At 37.0% G+C, this 26,959-nt stretch overlaps 1 protein-coding gene across 3 annotated transcripts; it reads left to right on the forward strand.

Annotated features, from left to right (window-relative positions):
* The first annotated feature begins 563 nt into the window (after positions 1-563).
* Positions 564-26,955, forward strand: RASSF9 (Ras association domain family member 9). 3 transcript variants are annotated; one of them, XM_085304952.1, is made up of 3 exons: positions 756-801; positions 1,068-1,387; positions 23,554-26,955. In XM_085304952.1, exon 3 carries the CDS (start codon positions 23,570-23,572, stop codon positions 24,821-24,823), a length of 1,254 nt encoding a protein of 417 aa, XP_085161078.1. In that variant the 5' UTR covers positions 756-801; positions 1,068-1,387; positions 23,554-23,569; the 3' UTR covers positions 24,824-26,955. The 3 variants fall into 3 exon arrangements, with proteins under 3 accessions (XP_085161076.1, XP_085161078.1, XP_085161077.1); XM_085304950.1 differs by lacking the exon at positions 1,068-1,387 and having other exon boundaries at positions 564-801; XM_085304951.1 differs by lacking the exon at positions 756-801 and having other exon boundaries at positions 902-1,387.
* Positions 26,956-26,959: the final 4 nt, after the last annotated feature.

The raw sequence follows: 26,959 nt of genomic DNA on the forward strand, positions 1-26,959 counted from the left end.
CCACTAGGCCACATCTAAGAGGTTTTCAGAGGTGCTTTTAGTCATAGTGGCTCACACCAAGGTCCACGAAGGTCTCTATTGCAAATAGCATGTTTTCTTAAAAATCCAGGAAAGGTAAAGGGACCGCAGCAGTCTAATTTTGTCCCTTCATCTTCCCATTACTTGTCCAACACCTTGTAAAGTCGTATTGCTCCTGGATCTGAAAGGCAGGTTATTATGCACAAAGAACTGGTGTGGCAACTGTTGCTTGCCCTTCATTAACGTTGCTGTTTAGCTGAACGACTTGACCTGAAGTAGCTGCAGCCTCCCGGGAAAGTTTTCAATCCTTTTGTTGTTTGTTTTTGCATAGTTCTCCACTGGAGCAAAACCCCCGTTTTCCCATTTGCTGGCTGGTGCCCTGAGGGTGATGAGGCTGAAAGTTTTGCAAGTTCTGTACATAACTTCACATCACAGGAGCAAGTGTGGGGTTAGACCCCCCCCCCCCTTTTTTTTTTTTTTTTCCCCCTTTTTCCTTTTTCCTTGCTCCTAAACGCCTCCTTCAAGATTGCAGCTGGGCAGGACTCCAAAGGTGCAGCAGCGGCACCAACAAGCCGGAGTTCAAAGTTAGCAGTAAATTACACAACTTCCAGCTCATCGCTACGCTCAGTGACTATTAACAAGCTGGAAAGCGCTCAGGGAAAAGAAAATAGGAGAGAAGAGAAACACTCTCGAACTGTTTGGGGATCGCTGATGTTATGCTTCTGCCGCTGGGATCATGGCTCCCTTTGGAAGGAATTTATTAAAAACCCGGCATAAAAACAGGTAAAGTCTGTGCGTGCGTAGAGGAAGAGGGAGGGGGAGCACGGGATGGGTGTTTTTACACTTTTTTTTTTTTTTTTTTTTTTTTTTTTTNCTGGGAGAGGATGTGTCGCTTCGGAGCAACGCAGCTCCCGTGAGCTGCAACTTCGGGGCTCACGTGCGAGTGTGAACCGGGTCGGGGGAGCGAGTGCGGAGGGCAGGGGCGCTTGAGCMCTCCTCTCCCCCGCTCCTCTACCTGCCTCTCCCCGCTCCGCTCTGGCCCCTTTAAGTCCCAGGCAAAACTTTCGGCGAGGAGGACATTGCTCTTCCTAACTTTGAACCTCCCCCGTGCAAACCAACGCCAACATCTGAAGTCCCTCGTTTGAGCGAGCTGGGACCAAACCGGGGCCGAGAAGAGGASCTGGCCGCCGCGGGGTGCGGTGTCCGCGGCCGCAGCGCTCCGCACCCGCGCTGCGGAAAAACTCGGCGAAGTTTCTCACGGGCGGGCTGCGGCAGAGCCCCTCTGCGCCCTGCTCCCCCCGATTTTCCCAGCGTGGGAGAGCCGCAGGCTGCAGCTGCGGAGAATCAGCCCTTAACTCGTCTTCTGGCCGTAAGTCTAGGAGGCAGGAGGGCGGCGGGTGCGCACCGGGCGGGGGGAGGTCTTGGTTACCCGTAACCTTGAGCTACGCTTCGGTGCATTTGTTTTTGCTCGGGAAAAAATAAAATAAAATAAAAATGTTACGGTTGACAGCTGTGCTGCTCAGGTCGGCTGCTTCCGAAGTTTCTTTACGAGGACTTTGCCCCTCGCTTTGTGCGTGCTTCCACATGCCATTCGTATGGATTGTAAAAAGAACAACAACAAAAAAATGTTTCCTGTGTGATCATTTTAAGTGCTAGGAGGGTATTAAAGTTTTAAAGTGTAAATTTTCTTGGCGTGAACGTGCTGCTTTGGTCCCTGTGGAATTTACAGTGGTTCAACCCGTCTAGCTAAGATTTACAGAAACATATCACTGACATTTTGGCTTAGTGATAAGCTCATAGATCAATTGTAATCTCTTCCCCACTTTAACTGTTGTTCTTCAGTGAAATTTAGACCATATTTGAGGGTACCCTTGGGACGATCTTTTTTCAGAAGGAATAGGATTGGGCCCTAAAAAGACATGTAAAAATGTCCTGATTTTGATCCAAATGCAGGTTTTGGCTTTAAGAATTTTTTTGCTCTCATTTGATACACCGAGAGTTGTTCTGGAGGTGAGATTGCTGTTGAGACTGAAATGATTAACTTAATAGATCATATGGAATTAAAAAATAGAACAACAGAACTACATTGCTCTAGGTTTTAAAATACGGTACTATTTGAAATAATACCGTAGATTTACTGCTTATATATTTTGCTAAGGAGTTTGGAAGCACAAATATTCACTATATGGCTATTCTGTATTCAGAACATCTAGAAAGGTGTACATGAGCTTTTTTTATCAAATTGATTTTACATCAAATTGAATGTTCCTGTTGTTCCTGTTAMAATACAAGATTTGCTATTGCCATCAATTACCTGTATAACTATGTTAAATCACAAAGTACAGTTCCAGTCCATTCCTGTGCATCTGTTTCTCTTTGGACATTTTAAATAACTTCCTACTAATTGCATCGATCTCATTACATTCACTGATGTGACATTGTATTGCTTGGGAAAAGGTCATAATGCAAAGCTTTAGATTGCAAATAAAAACTGAAATATTGAATGTTCCCTGTGATGGAACATTTAGCATTTTCTTTTCATTTGATGCATTTATGACTTGAGAAGTGTTGCCAGGACAATAGGGGTAAGTCTTATGACTATAGAAATGGGGGGGGGAGAAACAAGAACAAAGCAAAATACATAATTATTTGTTATTTTTATTTGTTATTACCCTTTCAAATATGTAAATTTCTCTATATATCAAGTTCACTTTCAATAGTGAACTTTGACTATGTTTCAGACTTTGCTTTTAGACTTAGTAAATGGATCTTGCAGTACAATAGAACTGTGAAAGAATTCTTTTTTTTATTATGATTGTATCTTTGCCAACTCATCTGAAATCTTGAACTGGAAGTCAAGTGACATTAAAATTCTTAGCTGTGTTTAGAGCAGTAGATGCAAAGTCAGAACTTATGGCTGGTTAGTCTACCTTGCCTTAATTTGCCTATCTGTAAAGAGGGACCAAAAAAGGACACACAAATGTCCTTTTGTGTATGTATGTATGTGTAATTTAATTTACTACTTATTTTTTAGGTTTAGTGCTTGCCTATCTCTTTGAGAAATTCAGTTGTAAGAGAAGAAATATGGAGCRAAAGGGGAGTACAAAGGGAGCAAGCGCTATCCTTCCCCGCCTTCCCACTTTGCATTTTCACTAAGAGTAATTACCATTAACTACGTTGGAGGAGTAAAATCTATGTTTACAGAAGGACGTAAAATTAAATTAAATGGTTTAGTCAAGGCAACAAAGATAGTTGGAGCAAGAGCCAGAAGGAAAATGAAGGAGTTGCAGTGATTTGCTCAGATAACAAGATGACACCTCTGTAATTAGTGCTCCTCTTGCAGCACTGCCTAGAGGTCCCAATAAAAGATCGGGGCCCTGTTTTGTAGTAGGCTCTTCACACCTAGGTCATAAAATGTCAGCTTCTACCCCAAAGATCTTAGAGTTTAAACAAAGAGTTTACTTTAACTGTAGCTCTGTGTGAGCTATGTGAACAGGAAGTGTGTGGGGGATGCTGTTGTGATGCCAGAAGCCTTCAGAGAAAGAAGCTGTGACTAAACCCTAGGAATACCAAACCTGTGTTGAGCTGCTTCTTGTGAGGTCTTCAGTCTATATTACTTTTCTGGGCTGCTGAAATCTAGGTTATGAAGAAAGATGGCACAAGGCTTAGGTAATCATTAGATAGGTGATTGTAAGCCCAGGTTTGATTTCAGAAGAGCACCAGCTAGGAATTGGTCTCTGACATGTTTTTGTGGGATAGAAAGAGCATGAGTGGTATCTTGATATATTTTTCAAGACTTATGAGGAGTGTTTTATACAATTCTCCGACCTCCTGTGGCATCCAGAAATAATTATACTTCCCAGAACGTGTATATACTTGTTAATGTGTCCCCTGGGGAACAACACACCCAAAAGATAGTGAGGCCTCACCCATCTACAAATCCAAATATGATCCATGGGACAGGCTGCACCTTATACAGCAATAAATTAAGGAAAAAGGATATTTTCCTGCAGGATTCAGACTCAGTGACATGACTGAACTTGAAAGGATTTATTTTTAGGTAAACCTCTTAAAGATGCTACTCTTTGGAAGTACATGATGTGAGAAAATTCTCAGCCAAAGACTGAATCATATGGAGTATGAGAAAGGGTATTGAGTTCTCTGTAGATAATGTCTAGTGTAGGTATAATGCATTACTCTTCACAGAGACAAAACAGCTCCCTATTCAAGTTTGAGCAACAAAAACAAAGCATATATATTTGCAGTGTATGTGTTTTATGATTTCACACTGTATAAAATTTCCTAGTTGCTAAGTAACACAGGAATCTGTGCCCCATTGATTTTCTGAGATTAAGACTACTCTGCTCTTGGGTGCTAGTTTTGATCACTTCTGAGAATGGGTCTTTAGGTTCTCTTGACATTTAATTACTTCAAATGTTACTCATCACCTCAAAGATATCCCAGTACATCATTGTCTTGCCATGTTATCTTCCCAGTGATCTCACTCCAAGAAAGTTGATTCCATTGCTATTTCTCTTTCATTGAGGCCATGTCCATGTTTCTTTTTAATCTAAACTCTAACCAAACTTAACAGAACTCTAGAGTTCCATGAAAACGTTTGATTGTAGGTAGGTTGAGGAAGAAGCAAGCCAAAAGGGAGAATCTACAGAGAATCCCTCTTCTTCACATAGTAGTCCTTGAAGCTCTAGGGCTACGCTGCGAGGCACAAATAGCTAGAGAAATATTTTTGCTGGTGTAATTCATGCTGGTCCTAAGTTTACCACAACCACTGGTATCCTCTGTTGACATACAACACATTTGAACCCGCAGTCCTGTTTAATGATGACACAGTTGTATTGCAAATCTGTTACTATTTAAATGTTACTGCTTTTGTTGTTCTTCGCTGATTTTTTCCACATTTTACCCTGAAAGTCTCAGCCCCACAGCAGTTAGCATAGTGTTTCTGTGTAGGAGGCAATCATTTATTTTGACTCCTTTTTTGTATGCCTCTCTAATTATCTCCTCAACTCTGCTTCAGAGATGGAAAGAAAGACCATGCATATCCATTCGTTAGTATGCATGCAGAGGGCGTTCTTCCTGTCCTGAGAGTCAGAGGCCCCTCCCCAGCGCGAGTAATATTAAATTATTCTCTCAGGATTTATATTACAGTGCAGGATAATGAATTAGATTAGAGACTTCATCTATGTGATACTGACCTAATATTATCATGTTCCCTCCCCTCCTCTCTCCCTGCAGTAGTTTGTTGGTGTACCTAGGTAGCTCAGTGACTTGAGTATTACTCTGAACACCTCTACTGCTTTACAGTTGAGTGCACTGTAGTGCGTTTTAAGTCTTGATGAAGCAAAACTGAAAATACTCAGCATTTGGGTTTGCACTGGAAAAGCTCTTGGAGATCAGCTGCTTATCTGAATGAACTGCATGTGAACTATACTGTAAGTCTAATGAGATCATGTGAAATGGCTAATACTTCTCTTCTGGGATGAGCGTACCCTGAGAGAGGTCTGTATGAAGTTGTAAAAGTGCTTTTCTGTTCTAAGACTACCTGGAATTTGGTATGTATGTTGGAGGAGGTGCATAAAGGCTTATTTAGAATCAGTGATGTAATCTGTAATAAATTTTTGAAATGAAAGATGATTTTGGTATGCTTCAGTAACGATGGAACATATTCGTGTTGTTATTTTCACTTTTCCCGGACTGTGAGCTGCGTTACTGAACTGTCAAAGAAGAGGTTCCTTTTTGAGCCAGAGCTCATACATTCTGATTTATTTACTGGTACGGCTTGTCAGCTTTGTCTCAGGGGTCAAAATGGTTGCATACATTTTCTAGTAATCTCTGTACACATTTGTTCACTTCACTTTCAGGAAGAGCTTTTCGTCTAGCAAAACACTAACTTTATTTCTAAGGAGTTAATTATCTACTATCCCAGGAGGGCAGACAGCAGTTTCATTCCAGTGGAGTAAATAAAATGACTGATAGATGTGTGTAATACTACACCAACTAAAGAAAGAGCAGTACTTAGGTTAAGTTGAAGCTAATCTGAAGCACTAATATAATGTACAGTCAAGCTGAGAAAACACACGAGACAAAGAAAAATGTTTTTAGTAACTGAAGAAAAATCTCACTGGTTAATGATGATTTCCTATTTTACTAATGAAAAAGGTAATATTTTACATGCAGGGAAAAGGATCAGATATCGCTACTTGAATAATGTCAGTACAGAGATGAACATTTTCAGAAATGTGAATTTTTCTTTTCGACTCTAGTAACTTTCATAAAAGTCAGTGATAGTCACAGGCTAGAACCTCTTGAATGCCCTGCAGTGGTATACCTGTATACTCAGAAAATCTTATTTTTTGTTTGGTTTTATACAGCAAATAATAATACCTTAAAATTATAATCTTAAACATTATTATTTGCAAGCATTAATATCACAAATGCTGTAAAAAATTAATTCTTCTAACTTCTTTTTTTGGTATGTAGGTAAATGCTTATTAATGGTGACAAGAAGGATGATATAAGGTAAACTTCTTGCCTGAGACCACAAACTAAATTCGCCTAGAATTGTATGTTGGACATGCCAGTAGCCAGTTTTGTGCACAGAGAACTGAATTATCATTGTCCTTTCTAATGCTTCTCTTACATCTTATGATGCTTTCAATACTGGACACTACAGATAAAAAGTCAAAGGAGTTCTAGACAATGGCCAGAAAGAAAAAGTGACCAACTTAATGGAATTAGAGCAAAAACTAGATGACTACATTTACTTGTCTAACAAAGGCCAGAACAATCCTTTACAGAGCATAGGTGTTAAATATATATATAGCTTAGTGTAATCCTCAGGCAGGTACAATACTGTATTACAGACAAATGTCTTACAGACATGTCTGAAAGTTTCTGTCTAGTCAGTTCATACCTGGTTTGTATCTGGACTTATTTATCGTTTATTCCATGCCTGTGTCACCCTTTCACAAAAACTATGTAGAATTGAGTGCAGTATATTTGTCATGCATATATTGGTGATGGAATTTTTACTTCCAGGGTTGTAAATCTTCCACAGAAGTGCAGAATTCTTGCAATTAAAAAAATCATAAATCATTTCTCATTTATATATGTTAACCATAAATATAAAGACAAGAGATAATCAGTGTTTTTGGAAGTTGCAGATTTTGGGGAGCCCTGTTAAAAAAAGAAAAAAACCCACACATTTTATGGAAATTGTTGGGCACCTTTTTGGAAGTTGGCTCAGCTGGGCACCAGAACCACCCACTAGTTGCTTTTCCTGTCTTGGCTGATCCAGAAGCACGTTTGAGGAGCACGTGTTGTAATAGTGATAATGATACCAACTTGCTGTGTGACCTTAGACAGCCAATAYGCATGTTTGGCTTTCCTTAGCTGTAATTTGGGTGATAATGTTTACATGCCTCAGGAGAATAAGTACGACATGACTAGACAGTGTAAATTCTATAGAAGTCCACAGTGTGAAAACAAGTTAGTAGGAAGTGTATGACTAAAATCTGGGAATTCCTTGTTTCTAATCCTGTGTACAGTCCACTAGAGTTGGCTGCCACACAGAGAAATGAGATTACACCACAGATTGTTTTGTTTTGATTTTTACATGCTTCACTGAGAAATTTCCAATGGTATGAGGTTTCTTGTAATGATAAAACTGCCGGTGAGGAGGACTGCAAAATCACAGAAAATGAAATAAATATAACTGTCGTGTTTCTTAACAGATTGTGAGGTGATTTTGTGAGGTAAACATAAGGAGAGAAAGATGATTTTGGAAGTAAAAAATCAGAAGGTCTTCATTAGTAATGATAATAAGATTTTCCTGTAATTTTATTTTTAATATTATGAAACTCAAGTCCTGATACCATATGGAGAGGAAGAAAAGACACCACACTTGAGAGACTATTTTCCACTGTAAGTTTGGCAAACCTCTCAAATGCATTTTATTTAAAAACCTGTTTCTTTTTCACTGAATATTAAAGTGTCTGCCTGAGTACATGTTTGCATGTGTCAATCTGGATAATTTTATATCGAGTTACAGGTGGTTACTAGACATATTCTGGAGCATTAGGATTGCAGATAGGTAAGCAAAACAACTGGCCTATTTTTTGTATTGTTATCTTGGATATGAGCTAAACCTCTGTTTTCCTGCCTTTTTTTCTTTTCTTTTTTTTTTTGAGGGTTTTTTTTTTACTTTCATTAATTGGCTACATTACCAGAAGTAATGATAGGAGGAAAATATATTTACACAGAGGTATGAAATTTGCTGTGAATGAGATACATAAGTCTGAATTGTCTACTTTGAGGGTCAAAACTGTCAATCTGATTACTTTCCTTTCTTTATTTTCCATCCCTATCTGTTTTCATTCATTAATGTAAAGCTTTCTGAGTTACAAATTTCCCATCATAATGGAAAATATAACCAGCTCTCCTGACAAGCACAAGATATGTTTCTTTTGTTCTCCTTAATAATGTGAAACTAACAAGGTTTAAATTAAATACGGAAAAGTTAAAAAAAACAGTTTCTTTTTCAGGGATAAAATCATTTTTTTTTTAGAAATATAATAATACTGTAGTAACAATGTGGACCAAGTTTTGTTTTTGTCAGGGATAAGTATGTTTACATCAATTTAACTTGTAAGCATGCATGACCTCAGAGGAGTTGTGTAGTTGAGTGAAGACTACTAATTTTTAGGAGAGTCTGCCCTTGGTCTTGAACCTGCCATTTGTTCTTTGTTAATAGATTCCCTCACCTATGTGGAACTCCTTAGTTGGCTTTCCCCGAGCTCCTTCAAGTTCACCATAGGATTATTTCTACTGAGGGTCATTTCCACTGTGAAAGTGCTTTAGACTTAAAAAAATTCAGAACAGCAATTGAGGCAGTATTTTGACAATATATTTTATGCCTCATTTGTTACAGGAATTTATCAGATTCTTCCTACTGATCAAAGAGTGGCTTAGTGATACTTATAAATGCAGGATCATATGCTGCTTTTCATTTGCCCTTGTTTCTTTTGGCTTTATAATTGGTAAATTGATATGCTGAGCTGTTGTTTCACTTGGACAGTGCCTGTTGTTAGACTTCCTCTGTACTGATTACTAAGCTACTAACTTTACTTGTTTAACTTAATAGTTGCCTATATCTCTCAGGGCCACTTTGTTATTAGTATCTTGTTTTACCAAAAAACTCTGTACAAACCCAGCTTCCTAACAAAAGTTTGAGATTGCTGTTGACTTTATTATACTTTCCCAGATTTTTAGTTCTGGTACTTTAAGTTCTAGCTAGACAACTATTCATATTTATTTACTCACAAAGACCATTAGAAGAGTCAGAAAAGAAACGAGTTATTTTTAGAACTGTGGTTGTGGATGTTTGGTATATTTACTTTTATTGATGGTTAGACTGTTCATAAGATTCAGGTAGACAGTAGAGCACAAACACATGGTGAGCTGCATCTTACCCAGCTTTAACCATTAGAAATACAGGTATCTAGTCATCTTGGTACTCTTTGTAGTTAATGAGTACAGCTAAACATTTCCAGAGGGCAATTCATTTTGTCTTAGACATCTATTAGTCACTCTTTTGGAGGTACCTATCTTATAGCACTGATTACAGAGGAAACTCAGAGAATTATCTTTGACTACACATCTGCATTTTAAATAGATGAGATGAGCTCCACCCAAATCACTTTCAAAGGGAAGGTTAACATTTCTGAATATCCTGCCTGCACAGCGCATGCTCAGACTTTGCAGAGGATGTAGTTAACCCTGTACTGAATGTATACCATCTTTTGTATCATTCATTTTAGAAAYTAAAAAGCAAATAGTTAATGGAGCAGTGAATTACAGGTGGCTAATATATGATTAAGGGAGAACCATTTGAATAAGCTGGATGGTATTCCCTGCCCTTGCCACAAAATTCTACGTGATGCTGGGCAAGTCACATAAACCACACTGTACAAAAGTGGTTACTCACTGTGTGTTCCTCGTTTTCTAATTTGATGTCCTGAAATCTGTTTTGCACGAGGGCTAAGCACTCACAGGGGCAAAGGAAGTTTATAGATGTCCTGATGCAGACATATTTTCTTATAGGTACCAGTTCAGTCAACCAGACAGGAAATGAGTGAATGTCTTTGGCCTAACTCTTTTTGAGCTTTGGATTTGTAAGAGGAAGGCAGTATACTTCTTTACTTGCTAGAAGAGATTATAAAGATAAATTCAGTAATGTTATTGAAGCAATTGTGTGTCTAGTGATAAAAAGCACAAAAGAAACCAGGTACAAGATGTAGTAAAATGAAAAATTGTGTGTTCTATCAAAGGTCATATTCTGCATAGGAAATGGGCACATATATAACGAAAGTGAGTAATAAGGGCTACGTCTACAAAGGAGAAGGAGACTTTGGTACTTACATGCCATTGCAGTTGCTTAAACCAAGCATTAGAAACTTCTAATGTTCACAAAATTGTCATTAAAACTTTTCATAGTAGCTTTTGGTTGGCAGCGTTCACCAGATTCAGACACTACCATTGCTAGTCTCACATAGGTCCCCAAAGCTCTGCAGCTGTGCGTCTTGCTCATACCCAACCAAATGAGAAGAAAGGCAGGTTTTCACCTTTCCTAGCCATAAGGTCTTATCTAATAGCCCTCTTCAGAGCATATCTAATGATAAACAAAGTGCCGCCAAGTGTTCCTGTGGTCTGAACACCTTGTGAGATACTTGTATTCGGATCCTTAGCATCTGTCAGGAAAGTCCTTAAATCAGCTGCAATTCCCTGGGTTTCCTGTTGAAGCCGTTCGATTTGTGCTATAAGTTAATTACAGTAACTAGGAGAAAGACAAAGATTTGTGTTGAAAGCTTCACTGGGGGAAGGGATTCAGGCTTTTGATTCTAGTTTTAGTTAATGCTGGAACACCTGAATGTGGTCTAACAGACGTGCTTAAGTCCTGCCCTTTTGTTTGCATTTCTGACTGTTTTAGATCAGTTCCTCGTAAGCCTGCTGGTGTCAACAAATCGCATTGTTAGGGGTCTAACTCTTCTGTGGCACTTTTTGTGGAAAGAAGGGATTATAAATTGCAGCAGTGGGCAAGGCACCTGAAAGTTGTAACACCCAGTATTTGCAAAGCCTCAGTACCTTCTGGGACTCTAGCATAAATGAGTATGGTCTAGTGTACACATTCAGTGAGGCAGGGTTCAGGATGTAAGAGCAAGGATTCATCTCACTATAAACAAACTGAATTGAATTCATTTTCATTGAACTAAGAAGCATAGCAAACACTAGTGCCTAAAATATTTGAGTGTGTGACTTTGCAAGTTACATATTTCTTTTTAGTAAAGTGTGTGTGTGTGTGTATGGTGAATATATATTTAGAATATTAGCACATGCATGAGACAGCATTGTATGTGATCACATAATTTATTCATATGTATTGCATATAAGGTATACTGTCATATATATTATTATAGATCTAACCTGCATTAAATAAGTGTTATCTACATCTAATGTACAATAAAATATATTACAAAAAACTGATTATCATGCATAACGTACAGAAGAAATAAGCATTTCTGTAAGTTGTATATATATATACATCTAAATGTTATAGAACTGGGTACATACAAGGTTCTTTAAAAGTCAGAGATGACGAGTAGAATGTGAACATATCGGAGAGGAATTCTAAATACATGTATTTCTCCAAACATTATAGTTGTTTGCATGGCAGAAGGAAGAGTGCCTTCATTTAGCTGTCACTGCTATATCCATTCAATTTATGAAATGTCTTCTTAGAAGTAAACTGTCTTTTTATCTTCCCTGAGCTATAAAGTCATCTGCATTGCTCATATGTTGAAAGGATCCCCAGCTGCAAAGACATTTGGATATATGAAATAATGATTAACTCAGACTAATTTTAATGTTGACTCAGTCTGACTTTCTGTGAACTAAAGACAAGTAGTTTGCAGTGTCTTTCTGGTGTCAGAGCCCTCTTGGGATAATCACTATCCTGTTGTAGAGGTATCTCACAAAACTAGACCCATGGCTTCTTGGGACTCTTGTCCTCTGGCCACAGATATGTGTCCTCTTTCAGCTTCAGTTCCACCCCCACACACACTGTTCCTCACAGATTCTTTGCTGGGAGTTACCATCTCTGCAGTTTAGCTGCCTGAAATGTTTGTATGATTTCTTCAGTCGCATTCAGGAGGCTTATCATAGCCAGTTTAACAACAGGCCTTTATTTTCATGGTCCAACTCATCTGGACTCTTGTGGTTTGAAGAACAGTCAGATAAGCAGCACGGCATATCTAAATTGAGTCTACTGCAGTAGGAGGGTTGTGATGGACAACTGATGTGACTGTGAACCTCATCAGGTGGCTCCAGCTAGAAACAGAGAGGATTATTTCTTGACTTCTGAGAAGCACTATATCACTTTCCATTAGCCTTCCTGACCCACTTGCTGTACACTAGCTCTGTCTACTGTTATTTCATAGAAATGACTCCTCAAGGGCCACTTATATTACTGGCTTCAGCTTCCACAGTGAATTCGTTACAGATTTTAACAAGTGCTTCTATTTTTGTGGATGTTCTGAATGTAAATACCAGTTCCGCAAGTAAACATGACAATAAAGCTAAACTGTAAACAGGCTGTGAGGATTCAAAATTGAGTCCTTCCTATCTTCAGCTAGAAGAGGAAGAAGTATATTTTTACTCATTATAACAGTTTCATCATAGTTCTAGACCACTTTGGGGGTTAAGTTGTGATCTGTGCTATATTTTAGGATTCAAATGGTTTTTTATCTGGATTACAGAATGTCTTTCCCTTTGCAGTCAGCTTCCTTCATCTTCTCGCAGCTAAAAATGGTGTCCGTTTAAGACACTGTTCAGTGCATTTCTCTCTCTCTTGCCTATACTCTCTTCTTTATAAGAATCCAGTGAATCTCCCAGTTCTCTTGATCTTTATGATCCGGCATGAACCTTGCTTCCAGACAGCAGTTCCTCCCTCCTTGCCTTTCCCATCTCTGTCCCTCAGCTGGATAGAATTAGTTTCAGAAGCTACTGTGCCCTCTTTAGCATATCCATTGCTAGAGAAGAGTCTGGCTGGTAAGGTTAACAGTTTGTTTTGTTTGCTCAGTAGCTTCTTCAGAGAGGATGTGGTGATAGTTAAGAGACCCCATCAGCCTGTGGCTGAGTAACTACATATTGAAGCATTCATTGATAAGCAATTTTAGAAAATTACCAGAATGCATAAGCAGCACATAGATCTCTCAGATTGTCAATGGATGCTAAAATGCTTTAGATTTTTTTTTAATTCATGTCCAATTTTCTTATTAATATAATTATATATCTAATACTCAATTTAGCTCTTCAGAGTGGAGAGTTATATGAGAGTCATCATGAGATGATGAGTTCATCATCTCATCTCTCTCTCTTTTTTTTATTCCAGCTCTTCAAATATTATAAGTAATAGAATACATTTGTCATTGAATTATGTTTCTGAAAGTTTGAGGGAGAAATTTGGAAAAGCTAAGAAGAATTTGATTATAAATGAGGTCTTGACAGAACTCCTTTTGAGGTGTCATCTTCAATATACTTTAACGAAAGCAAATGAAACAGAGAAGATAATACAGTATAATTTGAAAGTGAAGTGGTTGACTGTCTGTAAAATTTATTACAATAGTGAAATACAAAAGAAAATTTAAGCCTATGCTGCTGTTCCCACTTCTGGCAAACTGAATTGCTACTTGAACTAAGTTTAATGATATATGAAAGGGCTATTCTGAAAGAACATGAGTGATGAAAAAATAAAGAAAGTAAAGGTAAAAAATGCCTGATTTTTGGTGCCCATGTGACTGTGCTTTGGCCTTAAAAAAAAAAATAAATAAAAAAGGTATGGAGTAGCTTTAATTTGTTAATGCACACTAGGATAAATTTGTAATACTAAGGGGGAATTTTAATGGTGATGTTTCAGAAGATGACTGTGCAGATCTAAAGGGTTACTCTTGCTGAAAGGGCAGCTGTAACCCCATGCCAGGCCTTTGGCCACTCCCTGCCATCTTCTTTGCACCAGCGCTCGTTCTCTGCTGACACCATGGGACCCAATTCAGGGATCAGTATTCACACACACAAACACTTTTGTATACATATATATGTGTATGTATGTATGTAAAAGTGTGTGTGTGTGTGTGTGTGAATATATATGTATGTGAATGTATGTATGTATATGGAGGGATTAAGCTTTCTGCCAATTCAGCAAGCTGAAAACCCTTTGGTCAGATTAGCACTAGAGGTGGCACCTATAACCTATAAAAATGTATTTTACAGTAAAAAATAGTGTTTAGGATAATCATTTTCCTAAGATGATTATTTTATAAACAATTTTGTATATTTTGGGTTGGGTTTTGGTAGTATTGGGTTTTTTAAAAGACAGAAGATAAAAGTACTGATTCCTGTGATGTTCCTTATCAGAATCATGGACTATAGCATCCAGGCTCTGAAGTTTACCACAGGCTATTGCTTGAGTAGCTACAGAGGTAATTACAGTAGGTAGTTGTAAGAAAGAGGCTGTAAAGAAAAAAAAAAAGATGCTTTACAAAGCCTTAGGTTTGAGGAATTGGTCAGAAGAAACCAAGTCCACCAGGACTTTCTTTTCTTTCATTGTTAGTTATGGAAGAAACTGTCTCAAAGGGTGCCACCAGCAGTACAAAAGTAGTGATAAATTGTTCAAGCCATGCTCTGTTTCTGAGGGTCCATAAAAAGATCCCAGTCGTCTTTTGTCCCAGGGACTCTCAGAAAGATGGCATGAAATTCTGTGGTTTCCTTGTCTGTATCTTGTTCCTTCATTCAACTTATATGAGTATGACTGCTCTACCTATAGTGTATTTCGTTAATGTTTTGGCAGTACAAACTCAGCTTCAGAATCTTCTGTGTTTATTTATTCACTGAGCAAGATGTCAATAAAGCCAGGGGAGGGAAAGAGTGTATGTTTGCCTTTCAAGAAAGGCTGAACAGAATTTAATCAAACAACAACAAAAAAATAGTGCTTTTGACCCATGGAATTCCCCTTACTTCTTTAATGCCAAAAGCTCTGTAGAAAAAATCTAATGTGAAAAATGAGATAAACTAAATTTCTATTATTTGGCTAATAACAACAGTTCTAACTTTGTTTTCAGAAGTCTATTAGCTATAAATGTTTCTACTTCCTTTGTGTACTGAAGGTGTTGGTAGAAAATTAGGAGCACAATAACTATGGTACAGTTTAACTGATGCTTAAATACGCTTAGGAACTAAGCTAAACAGAGGAATACTACAAAGAATTATATTTTTGCAACACAATTGTGGTAGGTAAAATTCCGTGGTATCTTCAGTTGTGAGCTATGCGAACTGACCACTGCCCAAAATCAGAATGTAGCATTTGCTACACTGATATTCCTGAAGTACATGTTGCTTAGTAGCACTGGAGAATTTGAAAATGTCCATCTTCCCATTCACCCCCTCATGGTCCAAAGAATTACTACCACTGGATACATCAGTGTTTGTTTTGGCTCTGGAGCTTTTAATGGGTCTGCCATTCCAGTATCACATCTGCTTCCTCAATAGCAGTTGCAATATGCACGTCGAAGCGTGTTTTGCCAGTAAATTGTTAATGTTATTGTTGCCCTTGGAAAATATTTTAGTGAACAGCTAGGTCTCCTGTGTTCTCAAACCTCCGCTTTCACCGGCTATCACAACTACATACTTCATACGATGAACAAGGTGCCTGCTACAGCATTCTGGGTGCTTAGCAAACTTGCTAATGTTACTCATTGCAATCCAAACATTTTTTGACTAATACCCACTTACCAAACTTATGCCTTTAAATATATAGTGGAAAAATGATGATTTGACAGGAAGGCATATTCAAAGTGTGTATGTAATTTATAGAGAATGTGTACCCTGAGGGGGAGAGAAGTAATTTCAGAGCTAAGGCAAGAGAAAAGGACTGGAGCAGATGCAATCTTCCTCTGAATGGAGATTGCTGCTTTTGCAGTTGACCGTAGGTTAAGTGGTTGGCAGGATAAACGTGACATAGAGCAGAGCTAATAAGCGAAGGAGAGGACATAGTAGCCATTCAGTCATCTCAGCTGAAACCTGCACTTGAATTTAGCAAAGAAGATTTTGCAAAACAGCAGCCACCACTGAAGCAATGACAGAGAGCTATTGTATCATTATTAAACGATCTTTTTTCAGGATAATCTTCCATAAGTATTTTTCTTATCTAGTGAGCAGGGTGGATAATTCCACTTATAATGCCCTTTATATATTTCTTTCTATTCATGTAAAATACTGAGTTAGTACATTTTTTTTGCCTTCACTTTTTTTCTTTCTATACTCTCTGCTATCTGTTTGCTTATCAGGTGATGCAACTATTAGAGTCCGATTTTTCTTTTTTCTTCTTCTTCTTCTTCCTTTTTTTTTTTTTTTTTTTTTTTTTTTTTTTTTTTTTTTTTTTATAAATAGTACCATTTTTCCTTCCATTTTATTTTTCTTAAACATGGGCCCCTGTTCAACTACCAGTGTCCAATTATTAGATATTAGAATGAGACTCACATTTTCCCATGTGTTTTTTTTAACTGAAGTTTGACATTTCAAGTCATCAAGAATTCTGGTGTGAATGACTTATTTGTAATAAAATGCTTATTTTACATAATTTTTATCAGTCTACCTTTTCATGTTACATATGTTGTGATACAATAGTATTATTCCATACCTAATCACACGTTAATTAAAATAAATTTTTGAAAAGCACTAAAATAGTGTGAAATGATTGGATGAACAGAAATTTCTACCTTATTTCACTGTTGAATTGTGTGCAATTCCGTGCCGCAGCAAACTAAGGTGATGGCATCCAACTGCAGAAGGAATATAGAACTAGTCATATTTTTAAGTGCAAAAATGTGTATTGATGTAGAACATAACTCTCAAGCAGTGGGTAATTTAAATGTTTCATAAAGGCTTACTGATGGTATGGGATTGTTGCTGAGTTAAAAAATGTTCATTTAAAAAGGAATTACAAATTGTAGCTAATAGTAAGAGGAATGTGCTGTACACAGCTGGTTAAAATAGTGCTTGTTTTTTATTTCAAGTACCCAGAATATTTTAATTTGAACATCCAAATTATTGTCTGTATGCATTTATGTTTGATAAATGTCACATCAGTGCCTAGATACCTAATAGTCTCTTCTGTTTTTAATAAATACCTAGATGTGTTTCTGTAAAAGAAAAAAAAATGTATCATTGAACATCGTTAAACAGATGCAAAAAGAGATGGGTACAGTGAAATTTAGGTTAGTTCTTTTGAAGGAATTATTTTCCTTTCCCAAGTTCTATGTTGTCCTTTCCAAGTTTTACTGCACTGTCAGGTGCAGCATCTCTGCACACTGCTATCTATGTCGAGCTATTTTGATTATTATTTTTACAGTACCAGTCCTGCTTTGCCTTGACATTTTTTAGCAAGGCATTGCCCTGGTGCGGAAAGGAAGAAGAACCAAGCTATTGGCATATCATGTATGGAATTTATATCCTCCACATCACATGGACATTAACTCTGCCTCCATAAACATTGTTTTTTAAGGATAAGTGAAGGGGAATGGGTATGGAGTTAGTTAATAGGCTGCCTAGAATCCCTCAGGCTTTGGAGTAATTCCAGCTTCATTGGGTGGTGAGAAAACAGATACTTGTTCCATGCTGCCCTGAGGAAACTCAAGCATGTAATCTAGTTAGGCAGGAGACATACTTTGTGTAGGATTTGGCCTTTATTGCTTTCTGAATGACTATCCAGAAGGTGATAGAAAGTTGAGTAAAAAAGTGGATTAGATGTGGATGATCTGAATAAACTTATTGTGAACTTTTAATGTGATCTATTTGTGCTTGAAAGGTTGAGAGGCTTTTGACCTAAACTTTCGGTATGGGATGTGTATTCTTTAAACTTACTCTGTCAGAAATCCCACTAGATCAAATTAAGTTAGTTTCATTCGAGCAAGGACTGCAAAACATGACATCAGTAGCTTTACTTTTTACAAATCCCACAGAGACAAAATATGTTTAGTCCCCTTTTTCAGAATTATATTCTGTTGTTTCGTATATACTTGTATATGTTTGGTAAAATACTGAGATTTTGAAAAATAAATAATAAAAACAGTGATATTATCATTTCTAAGTGGAATATGGTGACTGATGAGGTCAATAGCCCTTACATGCATTGATTTGTAAATATGACTGGTATCAGAGAAGCTCCTAAATGACACTCTGTGTAGCATGTGCCCATAGGACATTTGCAGGTTGTTCATATCAAATAGGTGTCCCTGCAATTTTGTCCTCTCCTTTTTCCCGGCAAATAAATACAAATGAAAGCTATCAAATTTTGGTGATAGGCAATTATGGCGAAGATCTGAGGTGCCAACGTAAAAGGAGATAACAAGATTCATTAGTGAGCGCCAAAAGAAGGCATGCGCGCTCTGTGTCCTTGCAAACCGAGGAAACACTGAAGGGTGCAGAATGAAGAGATGACCACAGCATAAGTAACCGCTCACTGAAATCCAGGTGGGCAGATTTGTGGTGGCCAGTCAATGATGAACCTCAGTTACCATCTGATCTACTGCAGGTCAGACTGTCCACTCAGTTGCAGCATTGCTAGGGTTTATTCCGCGAATAGGAGGCTGTTTATAAATGATTGTTGTGTTGCCTTTTTTTGCATTGCTAATGATTGTTGTATTGTGCAGCTTTTGGGGGCTCATGCATGATGAAATGTGTTTATGCAAACAGAGTTTCAAAAGAAAAAAATACCTGAAAAGAAGAAAAAAATTTCAAAAGTGCGAAGTTTAATTCTTTTTCTACACCAGAATGAGCTAAATGAGTTATATCATCTACCAGCAAAACAGTGCAAAGAATCCTCCTGACAAAAAGAATAATTAATTACAGATGATGTGCCACTTGCAACTGCAATGATGAATGGGGGAAAAAAAAAAAAAAAAAAAGAGGTGACATTGCACTAAGAGGTACCAGAATATTCCAGTCCACAAACATTTTGTGCTCTTTAACAGGTTCAGCTTTATGGCATCTGATTAGCAATAATTACATTCATACATAATAAGTAAAACCTCTTCAGTTGCTGAAAATCAAAATTGCGAAAGTTGATTTTAACAGTAAGTTGGTGAAAAAATAAAATTAAGTTATTTCACATATACAGCTTTTCAGCATGAGCTTGGTGATGGTAAATTTGTAAATCCTAACAGTTTTGTATATTCTCCATCAAAGGATTAGTGTTCTTCTTTGTGTGCTATTTTCACTTGCAGATTTTTTTAATTCTTTATTAATCATTTTAATGACTGGGGAACACAGCTAATCACATTTTTGATCATGAACATGGTCTCAGGTTTTGAAGTACTCTACTAATATACAAAAATTAGTTTTGGAAATCGGTCGTATTGATTTAAAGTTGATAAAGTATTGAACGATAGTGCTGCCAAGCTGCTCATAAAATTATGTGTTTCTCTCTCTGTCTCTCTCTGTGGAGAACATCCCTTAAATTTGGGGAATAACAAAAGTGCTGCTTCCAGCATTTAAATTATCTCATATTTTGACTTTGCACAACAGGCATGCATACCTGTTTTTGTTTTGTCTATGCACTGCTGCTATGTACTACCTTTTTTCCCCTAGGCCTGAAAAAAAGAATTAATGTAGTGTGTACCTAACATTCAGCAATCAGCTTGTGCTGACACGATCAAGGCTTTGTGTGAGGTCTGTAAAGTTATTAGATTTTCTTTTGGCTAACAAGTAAAGAATAGAAGGAAACTGGAAGTCAAAAAAAAAAAGGAAATGTACTTTTGACTATTCTTTAGCTTAAATGCTTGTCTGTTCCTAAGCAACAAATAACTTAACTTTGTAAGAAAAGTGTTGTTTACACATTGTCATTATTATCAAGGCTTTTAAATCATAAATGGATAGCTACAGAGAGAGCGAGCGAGCATTTCAGTGATCTATTCAAAGAAACAGAATTCAAGACAGAGCTGTAAGATTTGAGGGTGTCTACAGCAACAGCCATAAACCATTTAAAAAAAAGAGGAATTTGCCTAGATAGTATTGAAGAAGCTGCTTTTGAAACTGTTTTCGAAGAAAGCCAAAAATTTAGACTGTACAAACATCCTAGCCATTACCGACTCAATTGACAGGTTACTTAGAAATGACCATTCTTTTTCTTTCATTATAAAACTGAAGGATGTGAAGGCCAAGGAATTATTAAATATGAGACACTGACCTCTCTATTAGAGTGGCTTTCTAAAGCAGAGCTTGTTGGTGAATGTTATCATTTTAATGTTGAGAGTCTCTCTCTCAACAACAACAACAACAAAAGAAGGTATCTAAGACCACCATTTATTCAAGATGAGGAGTGACAAATGGGATTATACTTTCATTAGTATTGAAATTACTTTATAGATTTTCTTGTATATGAGAGTAACAAACAAAGCAGTGAATAGTCCTTTTTAGGTTACTGTCTCATAAGCTTTGAAGTTGTAATACCTAGGTCCCATGTTCAGTTATCTTTAGTAAGTCTATTGCTATCTAAACCATTCCTGTTGTAGTTCTCCAAGATACTAAACTAGAATTTGGTTGAATTATTCTCACCTATTCTTAGCTATTGGGAAATGAGGTAGCTAGGCGAAGGTGGTCAAATAAGTCTCTTGTGGTCATTGAAAGACAGAAATTTCATTTGAGGATTCATCCCAACTATTTTAGGTGGTTTCGGATGTGATGACCCTTGGAGGTCATCTCTCCTCTGATGACAATAAGAAGCTCTGATATGTTTATACTTAAATCTTAAGTTACAGATGGCTAAGTGAGACGAATTTCACCGGATATATGCAGAATCTGCTGCGTACCTTCTGGGAGGAAAGAATACCATAATGAAAGATGACTCGTAGTATAAGCATCTTTTTCATCCTGAAAGCAAATCTTTAGAAATTACTAAGTTATGACTGACAAGCAGAAGCTTCATTTTTGGTTTGACATTATCTAGATTAACTATCATTAAAGAATTATACAATAAATTCTACTTAAAAGGCCTGGAAGGCCACATCACTTTACCATTTTATGGTTGAAGATAATAAAGAATGCTTGATTTCTTTAAAAGACATTAGAATTCCATAGGACTGTGAGATTATAAATGAATAATTAATTTTTTTAAAATTAAAAAGCAAGAGCAAAAATACAGTAACAACAAACAGAAAAATAATTAAAAAAATTTTGCGCTTTGTGCTTCTATTTTCAGAATTTCCTTTTTCCTTCTCTCCTTTTCTGTAAAAGATGGCAATATAAATATAAGATATATGTTTCATATATATTTACAAATGCACACATATATATGCGTATATATATATGTATATATAAAAATATATATGCGTATACAAACTTCTTGATTTCTTTATGTATTGGCATGTGCACTAGCAGCATGTAATGCTGCTGCTAGTTATGGACTGCAGTATTTTCTGACAGGTTCTGACCACTTTCTATGTTGTTTACAGAGATCATACTGAGATAACTTTGTAATAAGCAATTCTATTTTCATCAGAAGCTTGCTTAACTCCTGCTGAAGTCAATAAGTCTACATAAAATAGTACATCATAAGAATTTATCAGTACATTAATACTGTATCTATTTTCTTATTTTGAGTATTAGTCTAGAAAATATTTATTAATCTTCCAAACACCAATTAAAAATTATAACTGTCAGTAATAAATGCCAGTAAAATGCTGGCCTGTAAGAAGGAACTATTGAAATGAGAAGATGATTTCATCACTCAGAGTAATTTAACAAAACACAATTTTTTAAAGAGGAATGTTCCAAGAGATGAAACAATACTGCTGGACAGAGTTCTCCTGTGCAATGATACTGATAAAACTCACTCTTCTAGATTTTATTACTATTATGTTGCACTCACCTGTCTTTGGAAGATTCTTGCCTCCCAGTCAGAGTGGTACCTACAGCTAAGTCAATCATAGTTCAATTTATTGGATTGCACTTGTCTTTCAAGTTGTGTAGCAGTTAAGAAAGAAAAGCAAGTTGGGTTGCTTTAATAATCACAGGGTATTACCCTAATTAAGTCAAGTACGACTCCATTCCTACTGCATCTCAAATGACTAGAAAACCGCTGTGACAAAGTACTGCCCGATAGGAACAATCACGGTATTAAGCCCTTAGGATACTGTCCAAATTGTCATTATCATTTTCAGGCTTTCCCTGTGGGACTGTCTCATCCATTCAAATGAACTGAAAGTGATACCAGAAAATGCAAAAATTTCTCAGGAATTAATTGTTTTAACATTCTAGGCAAGATGCCAAATCCTCGGGTCAGGGTAAGCAGCAAATTAAGCTTATGGAAGCTGGAGGATTGTAATACTCAGTAGAAATTCCATTACTTTCAGCCTCATCTCCTGCATCGGCAGACTGGTCTTGCATCATTGGATGTAGTCCTTTGCAGTCCAGGTTGGACAGATGGGGACAAACTTAAGAGTTTACTCTAGTGTGAACATCTACGTTTGGTCAGCTGGATGACTCTCTAGGTTCCGGTAATTAGGTTTGATTAGAGAGCTACAGTAACAATAATGGGATCCTCAATACCTGAATTTAGATGTCTTAATCTGTAAATTGGTACCAGCTGGTAAAGTTAGGTTAATACTATATTCAGTAGAATTCATAAATTAAAAAAATATGTTAACTTTTAAAACTTCATGGCATTCATGTAAGTTAGATTCTGAAACATTTCTACATCATTTCAAAGGTTAAAAAAAGTATATGGGTATATTCTCAAAGCTAATATTGTCTCAGAAATCATTGGGATTCATGCAGTTTGGTACGTTAGTAACAGTACCAGATTTCGTGAGATTTGCTAATAAAAATCACAATAGCAAGCAGTGATGTTTATGGTTTTCTGTGTGCATGTGTGGCAGAAAAGCTATAGTTTTGTCTTACCATCATGTTCTTTTAACTCAGATGCTGTTCTATCATCTTTGAGTGGTATTTCAAAGGCCATGTATGTTCAGTGTGCGTTCGGAAACACGATTCTTTCCTTCAAAAGTATAAGTGATATTAACAGCCTATCGATGTTTATGCAATGTTTATGTGATGAGAACTGGTACACAGATCTGAAAGTTATATGACTCCAGTGGAGTCTGGACATTTTGCCAAACTTTTGTCACTTCTTGTTAACACATGCTCGTTAAATATACCAAAAAAGGGATAAAAGAAATTTTATGTAGAATTTACATTCATCTGGATTAGTAATAATATTAGAGCAGCAGTTGAAACAGGCATGCTTTTCTATTACTTAATCCAAAGGTATTTCTCCAAGTAATTAAAAAAAAAAAAAAAGAATATGAGCAGTTTTCAGTATGGTAGTCATATCAGAATTATATTTTTTATTCACATAGTCTATGCCATTGAAGTGTAACTTATATTTTGTGTCATCTTTCTTTCCAGATCTCCCAGCAAGGACATGGCTTCAAATGAAAGAGAGATTGTGGTTTGGGTTTGCCAGGAGGAGAAGATTGTATGTGGCCTGACAAAGCGCACAACTTGTGCAGAAGTGATTCAAGCGCTACTGGAGGAACATCAGGCAACATTTGGAGAGAAAAAAGTCCTTTTTGGAAAACCTAGTGATTACTGTATTATAGAGAAATGGAGAGGTTCTGAGCGAGTCCTTCCTCCTTTGACAAAGATTCTGAGACTCTGGAAGGCCTGGGGAGAAGAGCAGCCTAATTTGCACTTTGTATTGGTAAAGTCTGATGCTTTCCTCTCATTTCCACTGTGGAAGACAGCTGAAGCTAAGGTAGTACAAAATGTAGAAAAACAGTGGGAGCTCAGTCCAGCAAATTACATGAAGATGTTGCCAATAGACAAGCAAAAGAAAATTGTCAGGAAGACTTTCCGGAAATTGGCCAAACTTAAACAGGACAGTGTTCAGCAAGAGAGAGATAATATGGAGACATTGATTCATCTGATCATTTCTCAAGATCATACGATTCATCAGCAAGTCCTTAGAATGAAGGAACTAGATCTGGAAATAGAAAAATGTGAAGCTAAATTCCATCTAGATCGTGTAGCCAATGATGGAGAAAATTACGTACAGGACTCTTATCTAATGGTCAGTCCAAATGAAGCTGAGCAGCAAATGAATAGACCAGATGATCAAAAAGAGATGCACGAATATTTGAATAAAAGTGAGGGAATATTACAGGTTGAAGAGAGGTTGAAACATCACAAACAATTAATAGAAAAGCTTTGTGCTGAAATTGAAAAAGAGGTACGTGGTATATGCACAGAAAGAAATACAGATGATGTGCACACAGAAGGAGCTACTAATGCTGACCTGGAAAACTCAAATTTGGAAAGTGTAAAATGTGAGCTGGAAAAAAGTATGAAAGATGGTCTGAGAATCAATTCATGTTTGAGCTGCATTCAGAAAGAGCTTACATACAGGGACTCACTGCTTCAAAAGAAGGAAAAGGAATATGAACTTCTTGCAGAAGAATTTAATTTACTACATGTTAAAGACAACATGGAAGCCAGGCTTCCATCAAATGGAGAACCATCCAAGGGCACTGGCATCTCCAGCACTGCAGTTCCTGACTTTGTTCACAGAGTGACTAATTTAGACATAAATGACACAGACTCTGACACTGGAATCAGCTCCACCCATAGTCAGGACTCTGAAATAACTTCAGGGGACATGGTCCTGTTATCAACATAGTTGGAAAGAGTCATGCATTTATAAACAGTCGTCTTTTGGAGGATATTTATAACCGTTAGTAAACCTTACTGTCTTCAGAATGCAGTCCTTTAAGATGTTAAAACCATGGCATCAAACTAGCAATGTAAACAGTGTCTATTTTTGTGCTTAAAATTATACTTGTGCTTAAATGCATGGGCAGTCTCATGGGTTAACTGCTAGTAGGTGCAAGATCGTTAGCTCTGCTAAACCAGAACAGTGTTTAGACCTTGTAATATTGATACTCAGTGAAACAAGAGCATTCTGATTGGCTTGGACCAAAAGTCTGAATTTGATATCACATAATCTTTGCATCTGCCTCTACATCTCTGTAACTTTTTAGGAATGTGAATTAGAGAATAGCTCGAACTAGAGAGAGAGAGAGCGCTTGATTTTCTGCTGTGTTACATTAGTTTTGTTCCGCTGGAATTTCCTTGGCATGAAGCTGCTGTAAAGGTGTGTATAATCAAGCATGTAATCTATTTAAAATTAGTTTTTATGATACTCTAGGACAAAAAAAGAAACTGCTTTTATGCTCTATATTTAAACTTATTTTTGAGTAACCAAGATGACATCTTCAAAAGCACCTAAGTCTCGTTTAAACAATGACTTTGTACACAAAGATTTTTAATTTCCCTTCTCTTTCAGAAGCATCCAGCCACTACTAAGATCCCTAACAACCCTGCTCATCTGCTGTCACCCTCTAGTTGCCCCAGTGATGGTTAAGTCCACATAGTTTCTGCCAGTGAGCGTGTCAGAACCACCTACAGCCTGTTTCTGCGAGCTGCTCAAATCCCTAGCTCACACCTAAGCCCCAGGGGCATTTTCACCAGGGCGTTCTCCTGCCTGTCCCACCAACAGGATCCGCTCTTAGATCTCCTCCGACCACGGCTACCAAATCGAGCACCACACAAGAGACAGGCAGGAACGAGATGTTTTTGGCTCTGGCTGGATGCTGTTTCCCAATGGCCAGGTAGTTAAGGTTTTCAAATAAATAGACTGTCAGATCCCATTTCATACTGATTTGTAATAGGGTATGAACCTATGTTTCCTGCTTCCTCAGTGAGGGCTTCAGGATATTATGCAGCAAATCTCACCTTTCCTGCTAAAAGTGTTCCAGTTTATACAGCTAATTAAATACCGGGGCATGGAAAATGAAAGAAATACAAAAGGTGAGAATTTTACGACCATGTGGTTAAATAAAATGCCTCGGATGTTGCAGTTAAGCTCTAATCATTCTCCAGTTAGTTTCTGAAAGTCCCAAGTTGAGGTGTATAAGTCTCCTCAGTTACTGAATAAGATTTCTAACTCTGAACCAGACACTGCTAACAGGGGAATGTGTATAATTACAGGGTTGCACACTGAAGGGTACCATGTTCATATTTTGCAGATCAATCTTTTTAACTTTTGAAAACTTATTCTAAAACCTGATTAATTAGATGAAGAAACAATATATTCTGAATGAAGTTTAGCTCCAGCAAAGCTCAAACGGATCCTGGAATTAAAAGCCTTTAGAGTAAATAAAAGGACAGTACCTACGTGGTATAACTGTAAAATAATTTCAGATACACTGTTTTTATTTCTTATATTTTTGACTATCTTGGACTTTGGTAATGTCCCTTTTTCTTCCTTGACATGTCTGACAACTATCTGTTTTCTAAAATGACGAAAGTGCTAGGACTGCTGATTAGCACATATTTGACGTAGAGAAAATCTTTTCTAAAAAAACAATTTTTGTGTGTTTTTAAGATTTTCAATATTGGATTTTTTTAAGAGAGTTTCTGTTCCAGGAATGTGTGCTAGCTGCCATAATAATATTTTATGTTATGTTTTTATCATACAATGTTATTTGAACACTTCACTAATAATATGTCATATTTAGACACATCAGTTCCTGATGGAAACTCATGTATCAAATATATTATCTTAATGTTGTAATAATTTATTAACGCAACTCAGCATCTTTTGAACTCTGTGATATCACTCTGACAAGTGGAAAGCACAGATTTCTGAATGTTGAGAGTAGGCTAATGTATTCTATGAGTTCTTGTGAATTTAGTTAACAGTTATTTCTAAAGAGTAAGTTTTTTTTTCTTTTTCTCTCCTTTTTTTTTTTTT

Source organism: Rhea americana, unplaced genomic scaffold, assembly GCF_003343005.1.
Source record: "Rhea americana isolate MKP2758 unplaced genomic scaffold, rheAme1 scaffold_214, whole genome shotgun sequence".
Lineage (NCBI taxonomy): Eukaryota > Metazoa > Chordata > Aves > Rheiformes > Rheidae > Rhea > Rhea americana.